The sequence below is a fragment of the Dromaius novaehollandiae genome, chromosome 2, assembly GCF_036370855.1.
Source record: "Dromaius novaehollandiae isolate bDroNov1 chromosome 2, bDroNov1.hap1, whole genome shotgun sequence".
Classification (NCBI taxonomy): Eukaryota; Metazoa; Chordata; class Aves; order Casuariiformes; family Dromaiidae; genus Dromaius; species Dromaius novaehollandiae.
In genome coordinates this window covers 12952967-12976109 of record NC_088099.1, presented here as the reverse complement: position 1 = coordinate 12976109, position 23143 = coordinate 12952967, and the positions used below count along the sequence as shown (strand labels likewise).

General features: G+C 41.7%; 1 protein-coding gene across 1 annotated transcript in view; it reads left to right on the top strand.

Annotated features, from left to right (window-relative positions):
• Positions 1–1517: 1517 nt before the first annotated feature.
• Positions 1518–23143, top strand: part of ADARB2 (adenosine deaminase RNA specific B2 (inactive)) — a 326098-nt gene continuing 304472 nt past the window's right edge. Inside the window, exon 1 of the mRNA XM_026103332.2 lies at positions 1518–1763. Coding sequence (XP_025959117.2) covers positions 1664–1763 — 100 coding nt within the window. The 5' untranslated portion in view covers positions 1518–1663. The remainder of the gene's footprint in view (positions 1764–23143) is intronic.

Genomic DNA, 23143 nt, shown 5'->3' with positions numbered 1-23143 from the left:
ATATGCAAAAACCTACTTCCATGAAGGGGTCCCTGAGTTATATTTGAAATCCAAACATCACTGGTCTAAATTCACAGGTTCTCTTCCCTGATCTGGTGAAGAACTAGGGCCAGTCCCCTTTTGTATTTTGTACTGTGCCATATAGCTTAAATTGAGGGTACATGGGGCATTTTCATGTATGCAAGTGCAGCAAAAACAGCCAACCTGCTTGGTGGCAGATGGGGTACGAGGGTGACATCATCTCGGTTCGAGTGTGCCATTTGAATCCTGGCTTAACCGAGCAGTTTTAAAGGGTTTTATCAAACGTTTTTGTTTATTTCCTTTGAAAATCTGTTTTGTGTGCAGCTCTGCTTAACCCAAAAGTGGCAGAGGCCTAAACCAGGGTTTCTAATAGCTGGGAGAGTTACAGCGGATGTATTTAACAGCAGGAGCTGGGTAACCTACATTCCAGCAAGAGGAAGTTTGAGATTAAAGGAGTTCTGATAAACAGCGTTTTACTGTGCTCCTCCAGCTGACTGCGAATGGAGTAGGAACTAATGATGGCATTAAATATTTAGCATATTTTTTCCTGATATTCTGCTTTCCATTCACTGCTTAGGATTCCAGATATGTATTTTTAAGTTAGACGATAACTAAGGAGGGAAAGGCATATAAGCAGTAGGTGCCTTGTAACTTAAAGCGGTAGCTTATCTGTTGCATACCCTGGCTTTTTGTAATGAACGTGTAACACGTTTTGTGGTCAAGCTTTTCAAAGCGATGCTGCTGTCATCTGTCCTCTCCGTAAAAGCCCCTCTGCTCCAGACACTTTAATTGCGTAGTTGCCTAAACGAGGCACTGCAGACCGGTAACGTATCAGTCCGAGCGACAACACACTCCCCTTTCCACAGAGCTTTTGCCCTTGCTTGTGAATTTAGCAGAGCACATACCTTAAAAATAACCGGAGACTGAATGGGAGTTGTTATACTTAGCCACTCGCACAAGGTTTGTGGATACAGGGATCCTTTGACAGCAACTCATATCCCTTCCCTGGAAACAATGAGCATTGCAATTAATGAACTAGTTAGTAAGTGTTTGGTCGGGGAAGATAGCGGCGGCATCTCTGGCAGCACAATGCTCAGGGTCCACATGGTCTAAAGCAAAAAAAGAAAAAAAAAAGGCTTGAAATCCCGTCGGCAGCATCCCTCCCCGCAGGTGAGCCGGCGGGTGCTCTCGCTCCCCCCGGGGCCATTCCGCCCCGCTTTCCGCCGGGTGCGGGGCGGGGGGAGCCGCCTCGGAGCTGATGTCAGCGCGGGCCGGCAGGAGCGATTGGGCTGCGGGAGCCTCGGCGGCGGCGGGCCCGGCCCCCGCACCCCCGCGGGGCCGCCTTCAAAGTGGCCGGCGCCGAGCAACTCGCCGCGGGGCCAGAAGCAGCACCGCGCCGGGCGTCCGCGCCGGGGCTGCGCCGCGCCCCGGCCGCTCCCCGGCGGGCTCGGCTCGGCTCGGCGCGGCTCGGCTCGGCTCGGTGCGGCTCGGCTCAGCCCGGCTCGGCGCTGCCGGGTGGCAGGCGGCGTGCTGGGCAGGACCGCGCCGCCGAGCCCGACCCACCGCGCTATAAAAGCAGCCGCGGGAAGCGGCGAGAGCGCACGGAGGGAGAGCGCGGCGCGGCGCGGCGCCGGGTGCGGCCATGACCTCCGTGCTGGGGACCGGCAGAGCGGCCGGAGGGCCCAGCGGCCAGCTGAAATGCAAGTCCAAAAGAAGGCGGAGGAGGAGATCGAAGAGGAAAGGTAAGGGAGCTTTCTTTTTCTTTCTTTTTTTTCCCCCTCTCTCTTGCTGCCCGTCTTTCCCACGTGTGCATTCTCACGCACAGACACACCGTCTGCTCCTGTTTTCAGCGTGCTTGTATTTAGCAACCGGGCACTTGGCAGTGGCCTTTGGGTTGATCCCTGCCCCGACGGCCGGGGCAGGGCGCGCATCACCCTGCCAGGAAGATCTGCCCAGCAAAGCGGGGCCGGTACCTGCTGCGACCCGGCGGGTGCCGGGGAGAGCGAGGGCTGTCGTCTGGAGAAGGGAGATGCTCGCTCCCCCCTCGCTTTGGGCCGCGGGGGCCGGAGCCCCCGGGCGCTGCCCCGCAGCGTCGCCAGCTCCACATAAAACCGCAACTGATTCCGTTTTTTCTCAGTTGCCTTCCTGCGGCCGCCGAGACGGGCGCAGGGCTGCGCGGAGGCTTGGCCGGCACCCGCGGGGCGCAGGGGCTGGTGCCGGGCGCGGCCGGAGGGCAGAGCCGCCCGGGGCGGCGAGACGAGCCGGGCGCCGCGCTGAGCCCCGGACCGCCGCCTCGCAGGCTGCTGCTGGCGAACCGCCTTTCCTTTTCTTTTTCTTTTCTTTTTTTTTTTTTTTTTTTTTTTTTGTGAAGATCCGCTGAGTTTTGCCGTGCTGAAGTTATGTGCGAAGGTGTTATTCCGCTTCTGAAAACAAACCTTTGTTAGAGAGAGACTAAATGTCATAATCTAGATAAGTAAAGCTACAGGATGTCATTGCAGGCAGTGGATATGCCCTAGATAAAAGCTCTTCTCAACGCTGTCCTGTTTTCTCCTGCGGAGAGGATGACACACTATTGCCTGATTTTTGATGTTTTGCCTGAACAGCCAAAGTTAATAGACTGTGAACACTTTAAAGTAAAATGAATTGATATAGGAAGGAGAGTGCCAGAAGTGCCCGACTGCGATGCATTAGATTGCAAAGATGCTAACGAGAGGTGTTTATCTAAGCCATACATTTCATCTAATCTGTAATTGTCATCATTATGTGGGACTAGCATAAGTTTTAGTCAGCTAGCTCACCAGCTCAAGCTGATGCTTTGGATGTGCTATTTCTTCTTCCGATTCTAGAAACTCGAATTTGGAGGCCCCGTTAGCTAAGTGTCTTTTAATCATTGGTTATCTTAGAGCCAACAAGCATGTCACTTGATAACTTTTTAGAAAGGTGTCTAAGCAGGTTTTGTATAGCAACTAGTAAAAAACTGGTCAAATGCAGGACTATATAATCTGATTCTCACTATATATAATCTGATTTTAACTTTCATGTCTAACCTCTCGTGTTATTCCTAGTCATAGTTACAAATAGTGGCTTAAGCACAAGTAAAAACAACAAATGTGTAGATATGTCGTAGTGGCAGTATGTGTGTAACCTTGATTTGTTACTCCAAATCTTTAGCATGTGATAACACCTGGTGACAAAGGTTTTGTTGCGTGCTGCGCTACACAGTAAATTTTAAAACACTGAGCAGAGGAAGAGCTCTCATACTCAATGTATTTAGGTCTGCATGTATTGAAGTCGTGCTCTACAGACTTCTGTCTGTTCTGTTTGTTCTAGCAAAACTACTTGTTTAGGGAATTAAAAAACTTAGCCTACTCCTAGCTATCCTGTGCTTGGCAAACAGAAGTGAGTCGATTCATTCACCTATGTAATGGAGCGAAGGTGCTTTGTTATAAAGGTAAATTGTAAGTGTTAATCTTTTTAACCAATAGACAAAAGTAAGGATCTTTTAGTAAGACTTGTTTTCTGCTGCTTCCTTTGTTGCTGTGTGTTTTGCCAAAATAATGGGGAAGTTGTATGTCTTAAAAAGCTGAAAACTTGCTAAATAGTAACCTGGTAATGACAGCTATTTGCAGAATACCCAGCTGGAGGCTGATGGCATTCTAGCAAGTGCTTGACTGACCAATATCAATAAGAGGCTGTGCACTTGAAGAGTTCATTTTTTATTCCTTGAAATGTGCTCTTGTAACCACTTTCCAAATAATGTAGTTGGTTAGTATAATAATTATAGGGAGCAATGCTTGTGTTCATATTTTTTAGAATTTTTCTATATACTTGCAGTATATACTAAAAAAAATGCACACGTATGGATTTATACTGGCAAAAATGCCTGTAACTTGAGGCACGCCCAATATTAAACCTGTTGGATTTAACTGTGATGCTAGTTTGTTTACTTATCATATATTTCTGTGTCTTTTTTGATGATGTCTAATACACAGGAAGTATTTAACAAATTGGGAATACTGAAGATTAGTCAAGAAAATGTTTATTAGCCTCATAAATGACTACATCTTTATGAGAATTAATATGTGCTCCACTATTGTGCAGATTTATTCTATTTAATAATTGTGAAAAACCTTTTTAAAGGGTTACAGCAAAACCACTCACATCTAGCTATTCTCCAGCACTTACTTCATTGTTTATACCAAGAATACTTTTAGCAGATGCTTTTAAGCATGTAAATACCCACATATATGTATGCATGCACACACACAGATATCTGTGCGCAAGTGTACGGAAAGAAATTCACTCCAGTCTTAAATTGGAATTGAGAATTAATCAGGATAAGAAAATAAAATTATCTGTCACATTCTCACTCTTTAAGGAGATGGATTCAACAGATTGTTTATATCAATTAATATATTGTATCAGACATGTTACATATGAACCGTGTTTAAAAACAGATTGAGACATTGCTTCATAAAACCTCTAGGAATGCCTTGTAGTAGAAGCAAATATTTTTTTCTATATAGTAGCATTATTTTTCTCCTGATTTACTTTCCAGGTATTTATTCATGCTTTTGTCTGGCTCAGTGTGAATTACAAATTAGCATGTTTGTGTATAGCCCTTTGCTCCATTTCTCATATACCTGGGTGCTCTGTTTGAGGAGTTTCCTGAGGGCAGAAAGCAAGTTCAAGTGAGGAAAGCAAATAACATTCTCTGAATAGCTAAATTCACTGTGTATTTAGGCTAAAAAACAATAAAAAACATGTGCTGCAAGAGGGAGAAAGAATTTCCATATATGCAAATTGAGCCCTGAAGATTGTAAGACCGTGAGAGTGATTCCAGAGTACAAAGACGTTGTCCAGTAATTAATTTGCATGCACCTTATTTTTATGCTTATTAAAACTAGCCACCATTCGGTATAAAGATCCTACCTTCATGAGTTATCATTAAATATCCTTGCAATGAGTATTACATTGCAAGTGTATATTTGCATAGTAATTGCATTCAGTTTTATACTACCTGTAGAAAGTACGCTAAAAAGCTAAAATATTTGGATATTCATAGCTATTTCTTAAGTTAGTATAGGTAGGAATATTTTCATTGTCATTAAGAAAATAAGCGTTTTAACTCCCAACGGGAAGTAAACATCCAGATTCCTCAAAGACCAAATGAAAAATAAATACGGATGTTTGTCAGAATATCTGCATACTAATTTTGTGTAGAAGCAGTGACAGATATTTTATTTTTCTCTCCCTATTTTTTTTGATCAGTGTGTATAAAATGATCTAAAATGATCAGAGGGGAATGATCAGGAGTTAGAAAAACGTGCTTAGTGAGTTAGAGAAATCCGTTTTAAATGTTAGGGATTTAACAGAAGGGGCTGGATTGGGGGGTTCTTGCTTTGTTTATTCCAAGGCTTCGGAATATGCCAGAGCACTGGCAGGATTTGGCACAGTGGCCTCAGCAGATTTTGTGCAGATAGGATGGTATAGACTTTAAACAGAAAGTTTGTTTTGGGGCATAAGTGGTAAAAGCAGACTAGACAAAAGCAGAGTCGCCATTTACTGATAATGCTAAAAAGGCCGCACTTCAGCAGCCTTCGGCAACTTCTTGGAAATCAACATATAGAAACTAAATATGAAAGGGGTGGTTGGAAATATGCCACTTCTTAATCATTTGCCAGTACATGACAACGAGTAAAGCACCTTATTTGTAATGCCATTTTTGCAGAGCTAGTGATTAAAGTTAATTATCGGAAACGGGAGAGAATCAGGTATCCGTGATGCTGCGGCAGAAAGCCATGGCTGAGGTTGCTGCTGCTACAACGGGATGTGAAATAAAAGTTGACAGAATAAACTAAATAAGGACAGCAAAGGGATGCGAGAGGCAAAATGATTGTGAAATGAAATTCCATGAAAAATTAATGAAATAGAAAGATTGTGCTGAGGACGGAGGGAGGAAACCAGCTTGGTTCTTCATCATCCTGCAACGCCAAAGTAATAAATGAGCATGTTTCATCTTGGCTAGGTTCAGGGACACAACTCCTTCTCCACGACGGGATTGTGCCGTGCTTCGAGATGTGGTCCGCTTATCTCATTCCCTGACAGCTCGAGAGGAAGGGACTGGATTTGGTGATAAAATTAAATTGATTAAACCTTTATCCATCATCTAATTTTGTGCCTTTCTTTTTTCTTTTCTTTTTTACTATTACCTCCAATTTCTAGTGATCCGTGTAATGACAGCAATTTGAGATAGCATCAAGGACATTAGCTACAATGACTGAACTTAAATTTAGAATAAAAATATGGGATTCATGAGTCCATATCTAAATAGCAGACAATTAGGTTGTAGCAGAGTTGTGTCTTCCTAGCAACAGCGTGTAAGTGTGAGGACAATAAAATGGCGTGTTTTACTTTGAGAGAGAAGAAAATATTTCAACTTTACTTCAAAGCATTACTTATGTAAGTAGAAGAAGTGCTAACATAAATCTGGACAAGATCTTACATGAGTAATCACAAAAATAGCCATCTTTACCTTTTTGAACGTGGAAATTGAGTTGGATGTTTTGCTTTCGTCAGTGGCGATGCAGAGGCATATAAACCAAGTTGCAAAGTGTCACAGTGCTGGAAATTGCTGCACGTTGCTTAAAATTCTCCTCTTTGTGATTTGGGCAGGGAAACTCTTCTGTAAGGTGGTTCTTTACAGCTTCGCTTACAAATTCCAGTTTAAGTGATATTAATGGAGTTTTTAAAATACTTAGGGTAGCCCCTTCTGAAGTGATACACTACAAATGGAAAACACTGCACTAAAAATTAAAGGTTGCACGAAATTGCCCTGTGAAATATCAAAGCTGCTAAAGGTCTGTGCAAACTGTGTTCGTAGGTGCTTTTAATTCACTTTAGATTAGCAAGTTGCATGAAGTGAAAGATTAGGGTATCTGATCTCCATTAATTGTGCTACTTTTGAATTAATGCTGTCCAATATCATATAGGTTTTGCGAGTAGTAATGAACCTAAATTGATTCTCATGTTTACAGCTATCTCTACAACCTTTCTGGCAGTTTACCATTTTTTCCTTGTAAACTATTGGTTATCCAGACAAAAAAGCTGATATGCATCAGTAGACAGATCATTCTAAAGGCATCTGTGATGAACTTGATATTTTTTGTGTAAAGCAGCTTGGTTTGCCTGCAAATTATGTAAGTTTCAATAGTAAAATAAAGTGCTTACATTTTTTTCTCCAGCTGACCTTTGTTCCCTGGTTGTATGAATTTTAAACAAGGCAGCCAACCTAGGGGAGTTTTAACAGCATATTGTGAGGTGTAATGTATTAAAAAGACCACTGTGTTACCTGGTGGAAGCAGCTGGTCCACCCATCCTAATAGGCAACCCTCGCTGAGTCACAGAATAACCAAATTTAGTGCTTTAATAGAAAGCATTAAATGGGTGGTGTTATCGTTGTCGTTCAGTCTGTCTAGTATTTCTGACTTACTCTGTATTTAAAATACAAAGACGTATTTCTGGGCCCTGAGGTAACAGTGTCCACCCAGGACTAAAGACCGGACTTCACTGTGGATGGTTTAATGAAAACCACTGCTAACGAAGGCGTGATAACAAGGGAAGCACGGAGCAGGATGGTTAACATTAAAGACATTATGGTAGCATTAACAAAGGAAAGGTCTGTCTTCACTGAGTGTATGCTGCTACATCCTGGCTGTCCTGTCTCAGAAATGTGCACTGGAGACTGAGGATTCACGGGCATATGAAAAAGGGATCCGACATGTGCAGGATTTCACTAGAAGGAAATTGAAACGATTTTGTTTAATCTGGAGGCAAGCGTAAGAGGAAACTACAGGAATGAATGAAAGATTGTAAAGAAAGTGAACAGGCCACTCTGATTTATTCACTACTTATTTATTTACAGAGAGACCTTTAAGGAAGCTGAATTTCAGCACATTTCAAACCAGTAAAAGGACTTTTTCTTTTGAGACAATACATAGCTACCCTGTGGTATTCCTTGCTTCGAGATAGGGTAGAACAAGAAGACGACATATCCATGTGTAGGGAGGTGAGGTGGTTATTAGCTCAGCTGAGACCAAAGCTAAAAGGTTTGCTGATCTCTTCAGTGGATGTTGGTTTTGGCTTTAAGTAGAACATGTTAGGGAGGGTTTTTTAATATGAATCCTCTATTTCAGGAAAATATCTGGCTCCTTACTTACTTGGATTAAGAGGCAGGGTGATTTATAGGGGGTTTATTCCCTCACAGTCGCTACGAGGCTGTTTGCACTGTCCTCTGTCTTTACAACTACGGTTAGTGAACGCAGTAGTTCAGGAGGTGAGTTTCTGGGCTGATTTGCAGTGGTGGCGATCCCTATGCACTGATGTGGCTCACAACGCTCAGAAATGCCAGCCTGAAGAAAACAGTCCTATTTCCTTTGAATATGCCAGACCACTTTTTAAGTTCTCTCTTCTGTTCCCACTGATCCCGCTGCATGCCGTAGGCAAAGGGGTGCTGAAACTGAGGCTCATTCCCAATCTCTTACTTCCATGCTGTGGTGAGTTCAGAAAGGTAACAATAGAAATAACTCAAAAAGTATCCGCCCTCCCTTTCTTACTCCCTTAGAAAAAAAAACAAAAGCATGGGATAGCATGTGGGCAAAATGAGCTGTATAAACACATGATGGTTAGTTGAGCAGAAGACAACCAGTTACTGACATGACCGCTGCCATACCGTCATAAAAGGAATGTTGTATAGCAGGAGATGACTCCCGCAAACCTTATCCTTACCCGTGGAGGCGTTGCTGCCTGGCTCGGGATTTGCTCCCGCAGCCGGGTTGGCCATCGCAGCCGAGGTCGGTATCAGGCACCTTGTGATCGCCGTTTCTGGGAGCTGCAGCCCGGGCGCTGGTGTTTTATGTGCTGCTCAGGAAGGAGCGGTGAGCAGGTCTCAGTAAAATGCTTCGCGATAAAGTGTGATTTTTACCGGTTTTACATCATCTTTGTTCCTCGTAAGAGAAATGGTGCTGAAAATTATTAGCGGAGTCACCTTCCTCTAACTGCTAATGAAACATCAGTGTGAGGAGTCAAAGCTACTGGAAGGTGTGGGAAGAAAGAGGAATTTGACAGACATTTTTCTCCATCTCCATAGAAAGAGATTTACACACAACTAATTTTATGTAATTGCCTGCTTCTTACCACTTCACAGAAACTGTGAAATGGCTGTTTATTCCTTAAATAGTGGGGTTTAACAAATGTAAAATGATGGCTATCAAGCCAAGTCTAATAACATATTACTTTTGTGTAAGGCCTGCTCCTGCTGCCTCTACTTACATCAAAATCGAAATTGAAACTTCTTCTCGGCATGAGTCAGGGTGGCAGATTTGTGCTGCTGTGTACGTGTGTGTGCGTGTGGGTCTCTCCACATATACATAATGTATGAAATAAGATTTTTGCATTGCTTTAGTTGTGTAGCTGTGTTAAATCAATGGGTATATAATTAAATTAAAACTCCAGGTTATACTAGACAACCCCACTGAGTCCAACAAAAATTATTTACAGCTGGGATTATTTTTTTTATTATGTCAAAGAATTTCATTCAGAGATGTAAAAATAAAATACATATGTATCTGTATACAACCACTCATAAATACATGCTGTATGGATTTGTAATTTAAAATGCTTGTTATATATACAAACATATTCCTAAGATTCGTTCATGATCACTCTCTATAATAACAAATGTCTTGCAGACAAATCACAAAGGCAGTTACACAAAGATCAGAAGATTTTTTTTTTAATTGAGAAATAAATAAATGAAAAACTATAATCCAGAATTTTCAGGATATTTCTATGTTCTAATTCTGTACATAGGTTTTCCATGATAAATAATAGGTAATTCAGAATGTTGCAGAGAGAAGCTCATACAGAGGCCTGTAATACTCACGTCAGGAAACCCCAAACCTTCACTAAAAAGGCGGATTTGGTTTTAAGTTTCTTTGTGTGCTGATCTTTCCCCACCTGAATCTTATGGAGGAATTCATTTACCAGGGAGCAGAAGCAGCCACTAACCTCGTGCTTGTTTTACATCCGTGCCATCAGACCTGCCACAAAACATCAGGTGAAATGCCTATAGGTTCTCGAATAATATTTAACTAAAATTAACTTTCGTTAGTTGATTTCCAGGTTGCAATTCCCCTCCTTCGTGCCAGTCATGAATTGGTATTTAAATGTTCATGTGAATGGTAATTTGGGGAGGCAAGGGGCAGAATTATGGTGCTCCGTATTGTTTCCGTTGTTGAACAACGTAGACAGTAATTAAATTGAAGCTCTGCTCTTGCTGCCTGGATTTAATAGTTTAAAAGAAACAGTACCAAAAAAAAAAAGGAATGTTCTCTAATATCATTGACAGAAGGTCTCCTCCAGCTGCAACTGCTACAAGGATTATTGATTGATCTGTGTTTATCATTTATTTATGCTAACGCGTCTGATGTGCGTCTCTAAAATCCATTTTCTTCTAAAATCAAGATACTTGACTCATTTTCAATTCACATTTAGAATGGCCAGTTTGTACAGATGCATGACAGGGGTTTGGTTTGCTCAGTACTGTGTCCACGAGGGGTACTTTATGTGCCTTCAGCTGAAATCCATGAGCTCAACTCATTTGATGTTTTTTTTAAAAAAAGAAAAAGTTTCACTCTGTGAATCCTTTAGATTTCTTACACAGGCAAGAAGGGGGAATATGCAATATTTGAGACTTTCTAGGTTAACTAGTACCCTGCCAACAATACTTTTAAAAATAATACCTTAGCTCTGCATTCATTTTGTTAAAAGAATAGCTGCATGTTGTGGCACAAGGTGTAAACGGGAAGGTAAAAACAGGCACTAAGACACTACAAGTACCAGCCCTCAGAAGATGGGTATTTCACGTCCAAAACAAATGTGGTGATTTTTAAAGATGTGCACATGGTTTTATTAGCCAGAAATGAAATAGCAGTTTGCAGTTTAAAAATCTGGTTGGTAGTAGGTGTAGTTTAACAGACCACAGCTTTGCAGATTAGTTAGCCCGTGCACATTTTGAAGCAGGTGCTATATTCTGCTTGAATGGCACAAGACTTGAAACCATAGACAAGAGGTGTTCCAGCAGGTTTTCCTGAACGCTAGCAGTGAATAATCCCTTATTAAATTTACACTCGTATGATATAAGGTGCATTGGTCTGTTTTTCCCTGCCTGTGACTAAGATCATCCTTCTCTTCAGGTAATTCCAGCCCATCTGAGCCAGAAAGGACTTTCACTGCCCACAGTTAATAAAAGCGCATCAGCATAATCGTCCTGGGTGCCTACACTTTCCTCATAGTATTTCTGCAGAAATTCTTATTAATTCGCACAAAAGAGAGACCAGGTACTCCCTATTTACAGAGAGGCAGAATGAGTCAGAACAGTTAATAAATCTGTCTGCAGAATTAATCATCAAAGGACAGGATTCAGGAGCCCGCAGCTCTCAGGCCCCAGTACTAAGTGTACCGCTGTATCTGGTTTGTACCTGTTGCTCCTGCAGCTGCATCACATCTGTAGCTGCACAACCTCCCTGGTACTTGGTGTGGCAAGATACGTCTCTGACCTGGCGACGTCGGCAGGAGCCGTGCTGGTTTCAGGCGGACGTGCCGGCAGGCGCTCGCAGCGCCGGAGCAGAGCACAGCCGCTGCCAGCTAGCTGGGCTGGCGCGGTTCTTTGCAAAGCACCGCTGCCTCCCTGCTCGGCAGCCTTTGGATGGAAGAGGAAGGCTTTTTTTAAAAAAAAGAAATATGTAAACAAATGCATGGGATCAGATTCTTCCTTGGTGTTAAATCACTTTTGCTCCTCAGTTTCAAGGGGGCACTTTTGATTTCTCCCAGGATCACTTGCTGTGAGCACTCAGGAGGAGGTGTCTGTGTATCCACGTTACATTTTAAAGGGGACTCCTTCTTCGACATTAGCAGCACATCACTGACAAATCTGTATAATAACTGTATTTATGCCACATGTTTCCTTAAGATGCTTGTAGAATTTGCTTATGGAATTGATTGAAACTGTTACAGATTTTTTTTTTTTAATGAGATTGTTCCTTTTAAATGAATGACTTACTTACTTAATTTCAATGAGATTTAAATATTATCTAGATGTCACAGCTTTTATTTCCATTGAAAATCATAATAACAGTCCCTACATTTGCACCTCACTATTAGTTCATCAATTTTTTGTGCGTGCATGCTTCTTGGAAGACCAGAGTTTATTCCACTTCAACTAAGACTACTGTAAATTGACTGTGCTCCTTAACCACGAGATAATTCTTTGACTAAAATGTGGCAGACAATTCTAAGATTAAAAGAAAAAAAAAAGAGAGAGGCCTAGTTTCTGAGTCAAGGACTGTGAATCTAAAAGTTAAAAATGATGGGTTTTTTTAAAAAAAAATCTATTCCTTGGTGTAAACTATGCATCATTACTTTAATTTTGCATGCAAAAAAAGCAATCCCTCATCAAAAGTCACCAAAGTAAGATGGAAGTAAAAAGCAACCAACAAATTACAGATTATTTGGGGTCTTGTAAAGTACTGTTGTAAGGGGAGTAGGATTTAAGCACAAGAAAAGCTGTCTCAGTCTGTTATACTAATGATTTAAAAGGTAAATGCAAAAGCTCCGAGGAAGTGCCTTTTATAACAGTATGCATACAAAGTATGTGTAGCCCTTGAGGTACAAGTGTTTATCAGATCTTTGCACTTTTTAAATTTGAGTCATTCTTTCCCAAAACACAGATCTCTTTCCTCCCCTTTCCTCTTTGTCTGAGCCCCCTCGTGTGTATCCTCACCTGCCAGAGCAGTGCGCGTTCACACAGATTATCCAAACGAAAGCATGTGGGGTGTCGGTGGCTGGATCAGAGCGATACATCATGGAAGATCTTGGGGCTAGCGTGTGGCCTTGGTCCCGCAGAATCGCTTGTGCAGTCCATTGCTACTCGGAAAAGCGATAAATGATGAGTAACAAGATCTGCATACGGATGGGCAGGTGCTTACATATTTTGTGGACGCAGGACTGGATTATGAATCAGTATTCTTTTGCTAAAGAATTCCTAAGTATAAAAGTTTCTATTGCACCTACTTACCAACGTATATTTCTCAGGGCTCCAGTCTCATGTTATCGTACTTAACTGGTCTTCCAAACACTTCCTTGATCTGAAGAAATATTTCTCTGGCGGTGACAGGTATAGCTAGTTTCTGTGCTGTTTAGGTAGAACCGAGAGACAGCAAAAAGCGAAGGTAAGGGGTTGAGACTCTCTTCTTCTAATAGCCACTATAGCAGGAGCAGTGTGTGCATCGTACGCGGAGCAATAGGATGAAAAGGATGGTTTGTTAATCTCAGCCTCAAATCATTTTGCTTTTGTTGGTTTGCCTCATACGGTGCCACTGCGAATGCTGGCTTGGGGCACGTGCCTGTCTGCAGGTGCAGTCGTGCACAGACCCCCTCGCAGACACCGCGCTAAATTGCTGTCCGTCATTCACCCTATAGGTGTTGGTGAGTTGGGGTGTTGTGGAAGAGGTGATGCTGAGGCACTGGAATCCACATGGCAAAAAGAGGCTTTCCAGTTGCCCTCAGCAGTCCTCTGCACCGTGTATGCATGCACATAAAGTACAGGTAGGCAGGCACGCTGAAGGCACAGCTGGATGTGATGCTGTCAGCACATCTGTAACCAAAGACATGGCACAAGGTTAACGACAGCGTGGCTCCCCGACCGAATTTAGGGAGCTGGTTTCTGTCAGTTCTTCATGCGAGACAGCTTGTCCCTGATGAAGGTTGACAACATATTACATAAATTTCCCTGCAACAGCTTGTTTCAGAAACTTTCCCCAGTAATGTAGATTAAGTTAGAATTTTGTTTTGACTGCTTTAATGCATATTCATTAGATAAAAGCCCAGACAATTACTGTGATAGTTTCACTAGCAGGTGGAGTATGTTAGGATTGGATGGCCGTGGGATTTGTTGGAATAATCTCAGAGAAATTTGGGGGATTATTTTTATGATGGGAGGGTTTGTATGAAAAGTGAGACCATAAGCAGATTTGAAGGTGATTTCATTAGGTTTTTACAATTGTTTGCTTTTACCATTTTAAATCTAGAATACGTTCATACTTAGAACAAAAGAAAGTCTCATAGGGCAAGAAATGAATACACACAAATAAATGCTACCTAAATAATATAATTTAAAATAGCATTAATAGTATGCAACAGTATTTCTAAAGAGTTTGCATTTATTTTCTGATACAGTAGGAAGGACTAGAAAAAAAACTTTTTATCTTCACATGCCATATGTTGGGCTGTATTGGACTATATGTTTCATGCATTATGTAGATTGAGGTCATAGTTCAGTTTTTGTTGAGTAGGTAGTACTACTGAAAATATACATGCATCAACTTTGGTTTGGATTTGCAAAAAAACCCAAAAAGCAGAATTTCCCTTTTTGTTTCTACTGGAAAAGAAAAAAGACAAAGACTGAGAGCAGAATCGAGATGAAGGGAAAAGGACCCCCTGTCCTGCATGCATTGGGTTACATGGGGATTGTCCCTTTTCAGGAGGATCCGGCCTGCCTGCTTATGGGGGCCATGGTCCCAGAGGTCACTCTCGCGTCAGTGGTCACATTGTCCCCAGTGCCAGTAGACTTCAGCGACAACTCTTATGTGGGTTCGGATCACGCCAACTGGCACTATCAGTAATGGATCACCGGCCAACGTGAGTTTCAAAAGGCAAACAAGGAAATTAAAATTGCACACGCAAGAAAGCACTTTATTTTGTTTCTGCAGCACAGCATCAGAATTTAACATTAAAAGAGGTTTAAAAATACACTTGCATAACACAGAAGTTGTCAGTCTAGACTCCCCATCTGTTGAATGCCTTTTTACTAAGTAGCAGTAGCAGCTCAGTATCTGACTTCACAGAAATCATCATGTAAAAATGCTAATAATTTCTCTACGCTGTTTTGTTACTAATGAAACTTCAAAGCTATGAATGCATATGTTTATATTCAATTTCTATTTATATACTTAAACACAGACACTCTAGTACTATGCATATTAATGTGCCAAAATGTGCTCCGATAGTGTGTATATTCACATAGATGCATATTCATATGAAGGGCTGAACTCAATGGAAGTTTTGTCCTTGGCTTCAGTAGGAGCTCGGAACAAACCCGTAGTTTTTAATAAGCATTGGGCCAAATTTCCAGGATTCTTTTGGCTCATAAGATTGTTTTTCCTTATTGTCATAGCTGATTTTTAATCCTTAAGCACAAGTTTTGTGCGAGCTGCATCCCTTGTATACATGTTGTGTCGAGGTGTTTCTTTGTTGACAGTACTACTTTCATACTCTCTTCACCATCCTCTTTTGTCTTTGTTGTCTTCTGTTTCTTTTACTCATGGCTTGTAATTCCCTGTGCATTTCTAACTGATTAATTAGCAAACCTCTAGCTTCAGGCTCTGAATTTTTCTCTTAGGCTCCGACCATTTACAATCTCAGTTGAAAAGACAAGATTGAGTGTCAACTTTGTAGCTAATCCCTTTTCATCTCATACCTATCATGGTTGCTGTTTGTTCTTTATTTTGACTGTTTTTTTTTAAAGTTGAAATGTTGCACTCCACATTATCTGGGCTCTGATTCTTCCAGTCCTGGTTCTGGGAGATCCTTGCTGCTCCTTGTAGGGGAGATCAGAGTGAAGTCTCCCCTCTACCCCTCTGCCTCACCTCTTTCGCCCTGGGAAGTATCTTCTTCCCAATGTGCTAGACTGCAGGTGGGATGTGGTTCAGGCGAGGGAGGTGCCAGGAGAAGGAGCCATTTACCATTTCGTACTTTCAGCTGGAAGCAGTGGGACAGCAAAGTTTCTGCACCCCCTCTCCTTGGCACACAGCGTGATGGGATAATGCGAGAGAAATTTTGTTGGGATATTGTACGTTTGTCTGGACAAATAGAATAGTGATGAATAAAATATTTCTTTGCTTGTCCCATCTACTGTTCCAGTTACCATCTCAAGCACCAACTTGCAGCACAGAGATTTGTTTCTCCAAAAGGGACTGGCTGTCTCTAGGTGTCATGTAATTTATGGAGCAATTGCTTGTTTACACTCTATTGACGTTAGCACCCACATGGACTTGTCCGTCCGAAGGACTCAGTTTTCCCTGGCTCGAACTGGGCAAAGGGGGATATTCAGATTCCCCCATATATAATTCCTTAGAATAAATGGAAGCATGATGGTGCCAGTGGCTGCTGGACTCTCTCGAAGCTGTGCATTTCTGTTATTCATACAATCCAAGCATCTCAAAATCTGTTACAATATTCTCCCTAGAAATAGCTCCAAATATTTTTCAAAAGGGTTACTGCAGTTTTTGGAATGATATTGTTAAGTAATATCATTATAAATATTTTTATTATGTAAATTTGAGAGGGAAAGAAAACAGCTAGTGTTTCTGATTTTTAACTGTTTTTTTATTCCTTTCATGAGTGAGCGTGATTATCCATGATCTTTGTAGGTGCTGTATTAAAAATAATTTCAGTCATGAATAGGAAAAAACATGTGCAGAGAGCTTTGTCTCAGCTAGAATTAGAAATGTGAAGTGTCTTTATGGGGCTGTTATTCTAGTTTTCCATTGTTTCTCGAAGTGCACAGAAAAGTGTGTCTGTGACCAATATAGCCCATGAAGCATTTTGAAATTGTCTCTAATGCTCGTTTCTTTCCCCAGGAAGAACTAATTTTAAATATTCCAACAGGCCTTTCGGGAGATATGGCATCTTTCTTTCCTGACTACCTCTTTTGTTCTGTTCATTTTTTAAGAGGTGTCTTCTCTCGCACAGATGCTTATTCACTTAGAGCCTTACCTTGCCCAGATCCATACCTCTCTTCTGTAATGCCTTTTTGAGAAAAGGTTGTTGCACTAGCAATATTGTAAAATCCCCCTGAGGCAGCAGCCCAGAGGTCTCAGCCTCTTCTGCATGTTGCTGGTCCCCTACATGTGGTAGCTTTAGCTGCTGCGTTTGGACAGCAAACATCAGGAAGGAGCAGGTGACGAAAGCAACTTGCTTAGGCTCAATTTGGGGCAAGAAATTCTTCTTTCTTTAGAAGACGCAATGTCTCCAGGGTTCATGGAGCTTGTGAGAGATGCAAGACTGCACCTAGAACAAATCTGTACGCAAGAGGGGGAGCTGACATGAGACAAGGTTGTCATGAGTTACTCAGTTTTCTTGTGTACTCCCTCCATTGAGAACAGCAGGAAAGTCTGTTATTTGGAGAAATCCATGGACTCTGTGCGTGTCTGTCCAGGTGCAAGTTAGTGGCTCTAGCTGAGCATGTGCTAGTGAGCTGCCTAAATACTGGGGTCGTGGGACAATACGAAGAGCCAGTTCTGCTGGATGTACTTGCAGATGAATGTATAGAGATATTATTAGCTCATTGTGCTTGTTTTATGTGTCTCGGTGGTGTTACAGGAGCACAGCAGCCTATTGATCCTGGTCTGTTGTCCTCCAAGCGCCATCAGCAGGGAGCAGCTGGGTTTTACCTGGCATTTATGGGGGCTTCAGGGGTGGCTTTGCACCCTTGCAAAATGGATTCCAATAAAGGAAGCACCATTCTGAAACTGGCAATGCTGAAACTTAAAATGATCTTTCTCTTTATTGCGGGGACATCATATTTTTAGGGCCTAATTCATCTCCCACGTGAATGCAGTCCTCCCACTCGCATGTTGGGAATGCTAAACTGGAGTCTGAGGGCTACGCATTACATTTTACAGAAACAGGAGTTACCCAAGATTTTGAGCAGTTATGTTATTTGCCTCTTTAAAAAAATGCAGACTTTTTTAGGCCTATATGTTTTAAAAATAATGAAAATTTGAAGTATCAACTCAGAAACTGTAGTTTGATTTTTGTCACTTGATCCTCATTTTTGTTTTGGTCACGTGGAGGGGATCTGTCCTTGGTTGGTTTCCATCTACGTGTGGCAAACTGCGGGAAAAGTGTAGAACACTGACCCAATTAAATTATAAAAATTTGAATATTTCCTGTTTTCTGAAATTACCTCTCGGGCTACAGTAGCTGTCACCCATAAGTAGCTGAAGCTGTTCATGCACTACTGTCTTAAGTGGTCCCTATGACAATGTGAAGTTAAAAATAGCAGCACATCTACATCACTTGCTGGTGGTGTTCAGAATGGTAAACTCTGCTTAAAATCCCCCCGTGGGAGCACTGACTTGTGGCGTGGACTGTCTGGCCTTTGGAGGGGGTCTCCAGCCTGTGCCAGCAGCCGGCAAGGAGATGGTTTCAGAGGAGACCTCTGAGGTCACCTGCGGCAAGGGCAGATGGGATGGCTGAGCAGTCTGGCAAGTGCCCGCTGCCAGCTGTGGCCAGAGGCTGGGTTTGAGGGCTACTGTGTGTTCGATATATATAATATGTGGCTGTAGGCTGCAGCATCCAAGCCCCTGCCTCAGTGCCTTGGGTAGACCCGCGTACGCTGGGGAATGAGCCCAGCGATAACTGGGTCACTATGTGTAGCTTTGAAGCAAGGAGTTCAGTAGAACTCCACTCATTAAAAGACACTGCTGATGCAAAATTTAACAAATTATCAAATGAGATGATGAACTTAACGAAGATGGGAGTTTGTTTACTCTTAACATGCAGCTACCATTCTCATTAGTGGTGACACTTCTGGGTCAGGTAGCCTGCGATTCTGTGCCTTATCAGGCCATCAGTGGCTCCAAGCACACGTTTGTGACTGTTTTGTCCATCTGATTTCAGATGTCACTATCCTCCATTGAATATTTATAGTGTTTATGGTATACTTGCAAAAGTAGAGTGTGACCCTGCAGCCCTTATTCCCAGGAGTTGTTCTTACACATATAGGCTTTGCATTAAGTGGGATAATTACATGAGCAAGTATTGCAGGAACTGGCCTTTACTGTAACGTGAAAGTAGCCAAGGTTTCACAATGAGAGAGCTCTCTGCTCTTAGACCTTGTGTGCAGCCGTAATACTTTTGCTTGCAATGATCCATTCTGAGGAGTAGAGAAACAAGATTTTGGCAACAAAAAGTGTGGCAAAAGGACTATCTCAGTGCTGCTGTGTTTGAAGGGAGAGCCAACTCAAGAAGGCTATAGGTACTGCCACTCAACAAATAAATTATAAGAGATGTAAAATATGCATGTTTTGCTATGGAACAGAGATAGAATTATACACCAAATAAAACCTCAAATCATTATTTTATTTAATAATAAAGCCTCTTATTCTGTCAGCACACTGTACAGATTAATATGATCAACCCAGTCACTGTGGGAGAAAAAAAAAAGCAGTATAGAGGACTTGGGAAAGATATATTTGATACATTTACATAAATAATGCAAAAATAGATGAGACATTTAGAAAATGCAGATCAAATTTGTTCTTTGTTTTAATCTGTTATTATATGAGCTTGAAATAGTTAGGATTAGAAAACGATCACTGAGAAACATTATTTGTATACTGTATATCTCAAATCACTGAGGACTCTCTCATTTAAAAAGAAATCATCAGCAAAAGCCTGTATCAATGTATGAATGGAGAGGAATCAAATGTTTCTGCTACTGCAGAAAATTAATAATGTAAGTCATTAGCATTAGTGCAACTTGCTTCTCTTTCTAATTTACTGCCACATATCTAGATTAACTGTAAAATATTCCTAGGTTTAGGACACAGTGTCCTCCATTGAATGCTTAGCAGGGAAAGGTTATTAACATTGAATGGGGACTGTTCTCTCAGGAGAGCTGCAGATAAAATGACCAGGGAAAGAAATAGCACAACTTCTCAAATTAGCATAATTAGTAATTATCTCTTAATAGCCCCACTTGGCTTTGGAGACTTGGCACTTGAAATTCCGCTTAAAGTTCAGTGAGGAAAAACAAATTTCACGCTGAAATGTCTCAATAACACAGCTGAGCTGCTGAGGTAATCATCTGGTTTAGGTAAAGGGAAGGAGATGAACATATGGATAGCTAGGATCTTCCCTGTAAGTCCTGTGTTTGTGTTTGCATATGTAAAGCACTCGAGGCTTAATGGTACAATTGCGACTTTCCTTGGGGTTGAGGGGAGGGCAGGGGGCGAGTGAGTGGGACTTTCCCCTGTTCTTTAGTGGAGAGAAATAGATGAAGATAATAAACTCAAATGAGGAAATCTCATCCATTTTGCACTAGAGTAATGCCATTTCTTTTGCGAGCCTTGTTGGAAATAAATAAAAAAATAAACAGAGACAAACAAGCCTAATTGTGGATAGAAACAGCAGCCTTTATTGTGGCCAGTGGCAGAACTAAACCCTTCCCAAATGGCAATGTTCTCCAACATTTAACCCAAGGCAAAACCAGATGAATAAATGCAGGGAGCCTGCTCACCCGAAGTTTTTTCTTTCTGTGGCAAGGAAACAGATGGCTCTCTTAAGATGCTTTTGGCTGGGAAAGAACAATAGCGGGAGAGAAATATTTACAGTTTTAACATACCTAAAAGCCAGTCCTCTTTATCCTCCGGCAGAAAGCAATTTGTCAGCCCATCCTCATGAAAACAACCCTTTGTTATTAAGAAGTCACATTTTGTTTTACATGTTGCACAGCCAGTTGGAAGCTCATAACCAGAAACCACATATGCAATCGATAAGCCTCCCTAAACTAGTTTGAAGTAGGAGAAGTTTCACTCTACCCTCTTTGTTGGACAGCCGGTTCATGCTGTGTGCTGACACGTCCATAATGGGTTTATTGGGGTGACTGTTTTTTGTTTGGTTGGTTTTGCTTGTTTTGTTGTTGTGCTGGGGGGTTTTTTGGAAGAAGAAGTGTCAGAGTGCCGGCTCCGCAAGGCGTGGGTAGGGAGCTGTGCTGCGCTCCCGCGGAGCCTGGCCCTTCCCGGGGAGCGCCTTGGAGGGGGCCTTGGAGAAGAGGCGCTTTTTGCTCTGCCGGCAGCACAAAGGGCCCCTTTGCTGCAGGGAAATAACTCTCTTTTGGTGCCGTGTCAACACACAAAATAGGAAATATGAAGATAAACTAGTCAGAGGAGGTTTGACAGCTGTTATAAAACTGATAGGCTGACACACTCATGGCCAGAGGAGGAAAAGGCTTGGCTGAGAAACTCTAATTAAGGCTGGCCAAGGTCCATTACCTCATCTTCACTAGTAGCTTCGCAGCCTCACACCCTATGTATCACCCTTATTATACAGGTTCTAGGTGAGAAATGTGATTAAGCAATCTGCTAGCCTGTGTTTCCAAGCACCAGCATCTGAAAGCATTTCAAATGCCTCTATCAACCAATAAAACCCATTTCAAAATTCAGAAAAAGCATGAAGGCAAAGAGGGAGAAGGGAGAAAAGAAGTGGAAGCAGATCAAAAGAGGTGAAATGACATTTGAGAAGTATGGAAATGAGGAGAATAATGAGACTGAATTAATTACAAAAAATCCTAAAAGATGCAGCAGTCCAGCAAGTCTGATGTGAACATCAGCCGGCCGACAGAAAGCAGGGAGATGGGGGCAGTATCACAATGAAACAAGCACATTTCTCCCGCCCCTCCTGCACCATCCTACTCCCAAATGAGCACTTGACAAATAAATTAAGCTCAAGCACTAACAGTGGAGAGAGCACAGAATAATATTCTGATGGACATCCGTGATATCTCCTGATAGGCTGTACGTGGGCCGCTGCTGAGAAGAAAATGCTACAAAAGAAAAATGCCCACTCCTTGACAAGCCTCTTTGTTGAGTGATTGATATGTCTCTTCTTTCCTCCTTCCCTATAATATTGGGAATGTGAGCTGCTGCTTCAAGGCTGGAACTATTAAAAAATTATCATCTGTGAATACTGGCTTGATTTTTTCAGCGCCTAGAGTCTGAGGTGGTGAGTGTTGGTATTCTTTGGTACCCTAAACTATATTTTTACCCCAAATCAATTTTGGGGAACCTTTAGTGCAGTTTTGTCAGAACAGGCCTTTGTTATTTTGTGCCTTAAATTTCACATGGAATACTCTAGGAGTTCCAGTTGCATGTGTGTCTTATTCGCCTGTAAATGCTCATTAGAAGGATGATCTTGTTAAATTCAGGAACCCTGAATTTAGTTTTTGGCTCTGCTACAGTGACTCTGGACAAACTACTCGACTCCCCTCTGCATGTATTCTGTGTGTACAGAAAGAGTACTTTTGTCTCTGTTATTTCTAATCTCTATGCACTATGAGCCCTTTAGGGACCACTAAATTATGTCTGAAGTGATGTCATCCTAATCTTACTTTGAGACCTCCTCGTTACTGTTGTAAAAGTAATAGCAACTTTACTAAGTGACATAAAATTTAATTCCTAAGCATTGAGGGAGCCGAGTGTGTAACCTGCAGGTGAAGTTTCCAAGGCTACTTCTTTGACATTTGATCTTATCTGACAGTGATTAGTTATTTGGCCTAATTCTGCAATGCTTGGCAAATTTTAGTGAGGTGCTGAGAACATTTGTGTTCTGTTAAAAGCGATGATAGATAAATGTACTTAGCAGTTTGGTCAGGATTGGATCTTTAAAACTGGACAGAGCTAGGAAGAGGAGAAACATGCAAAATTACCTGAGCAGAAAAATGCCTGGGGATAACTCTTTCTTTTAAAAAATGCCATTGGGTCATACTGGCTTCACAGGTAGCATTTAATTGTGTCAAGATGATGATCTGTCTCCTTGTTCCATTTTTTATTTCCTTCTACAATTTTTGAAACCATCAATTTTGGGTATTTCTTGAATTGCTGGTAATTTAGAACAGGAGGTGAATAAGAATATACTGTATATTACATTTGTGTTGCTTTCAAACAGAGTTAAGCATAACCTGTATATATGGATCATAGTAAGGGAATATCAGTAATTTTAAGTGGAAAAATAAATTAGACAACCTAACAGACCCTGTAAGGCCTATTCTCCTTCATTTAATAAAAATAGATCAATGTTTTATGCAGTTCGCATTAGTGTCATTCATTTTAGCTCTACTAATGAAAACTAATGGCTGTTAGTGGAACAGTATATCAGAAAATAAATAGAAAAGGTAAAAAATACATTAAAAATAAAGCCCTAAGTCCCTGGACTGTACCTA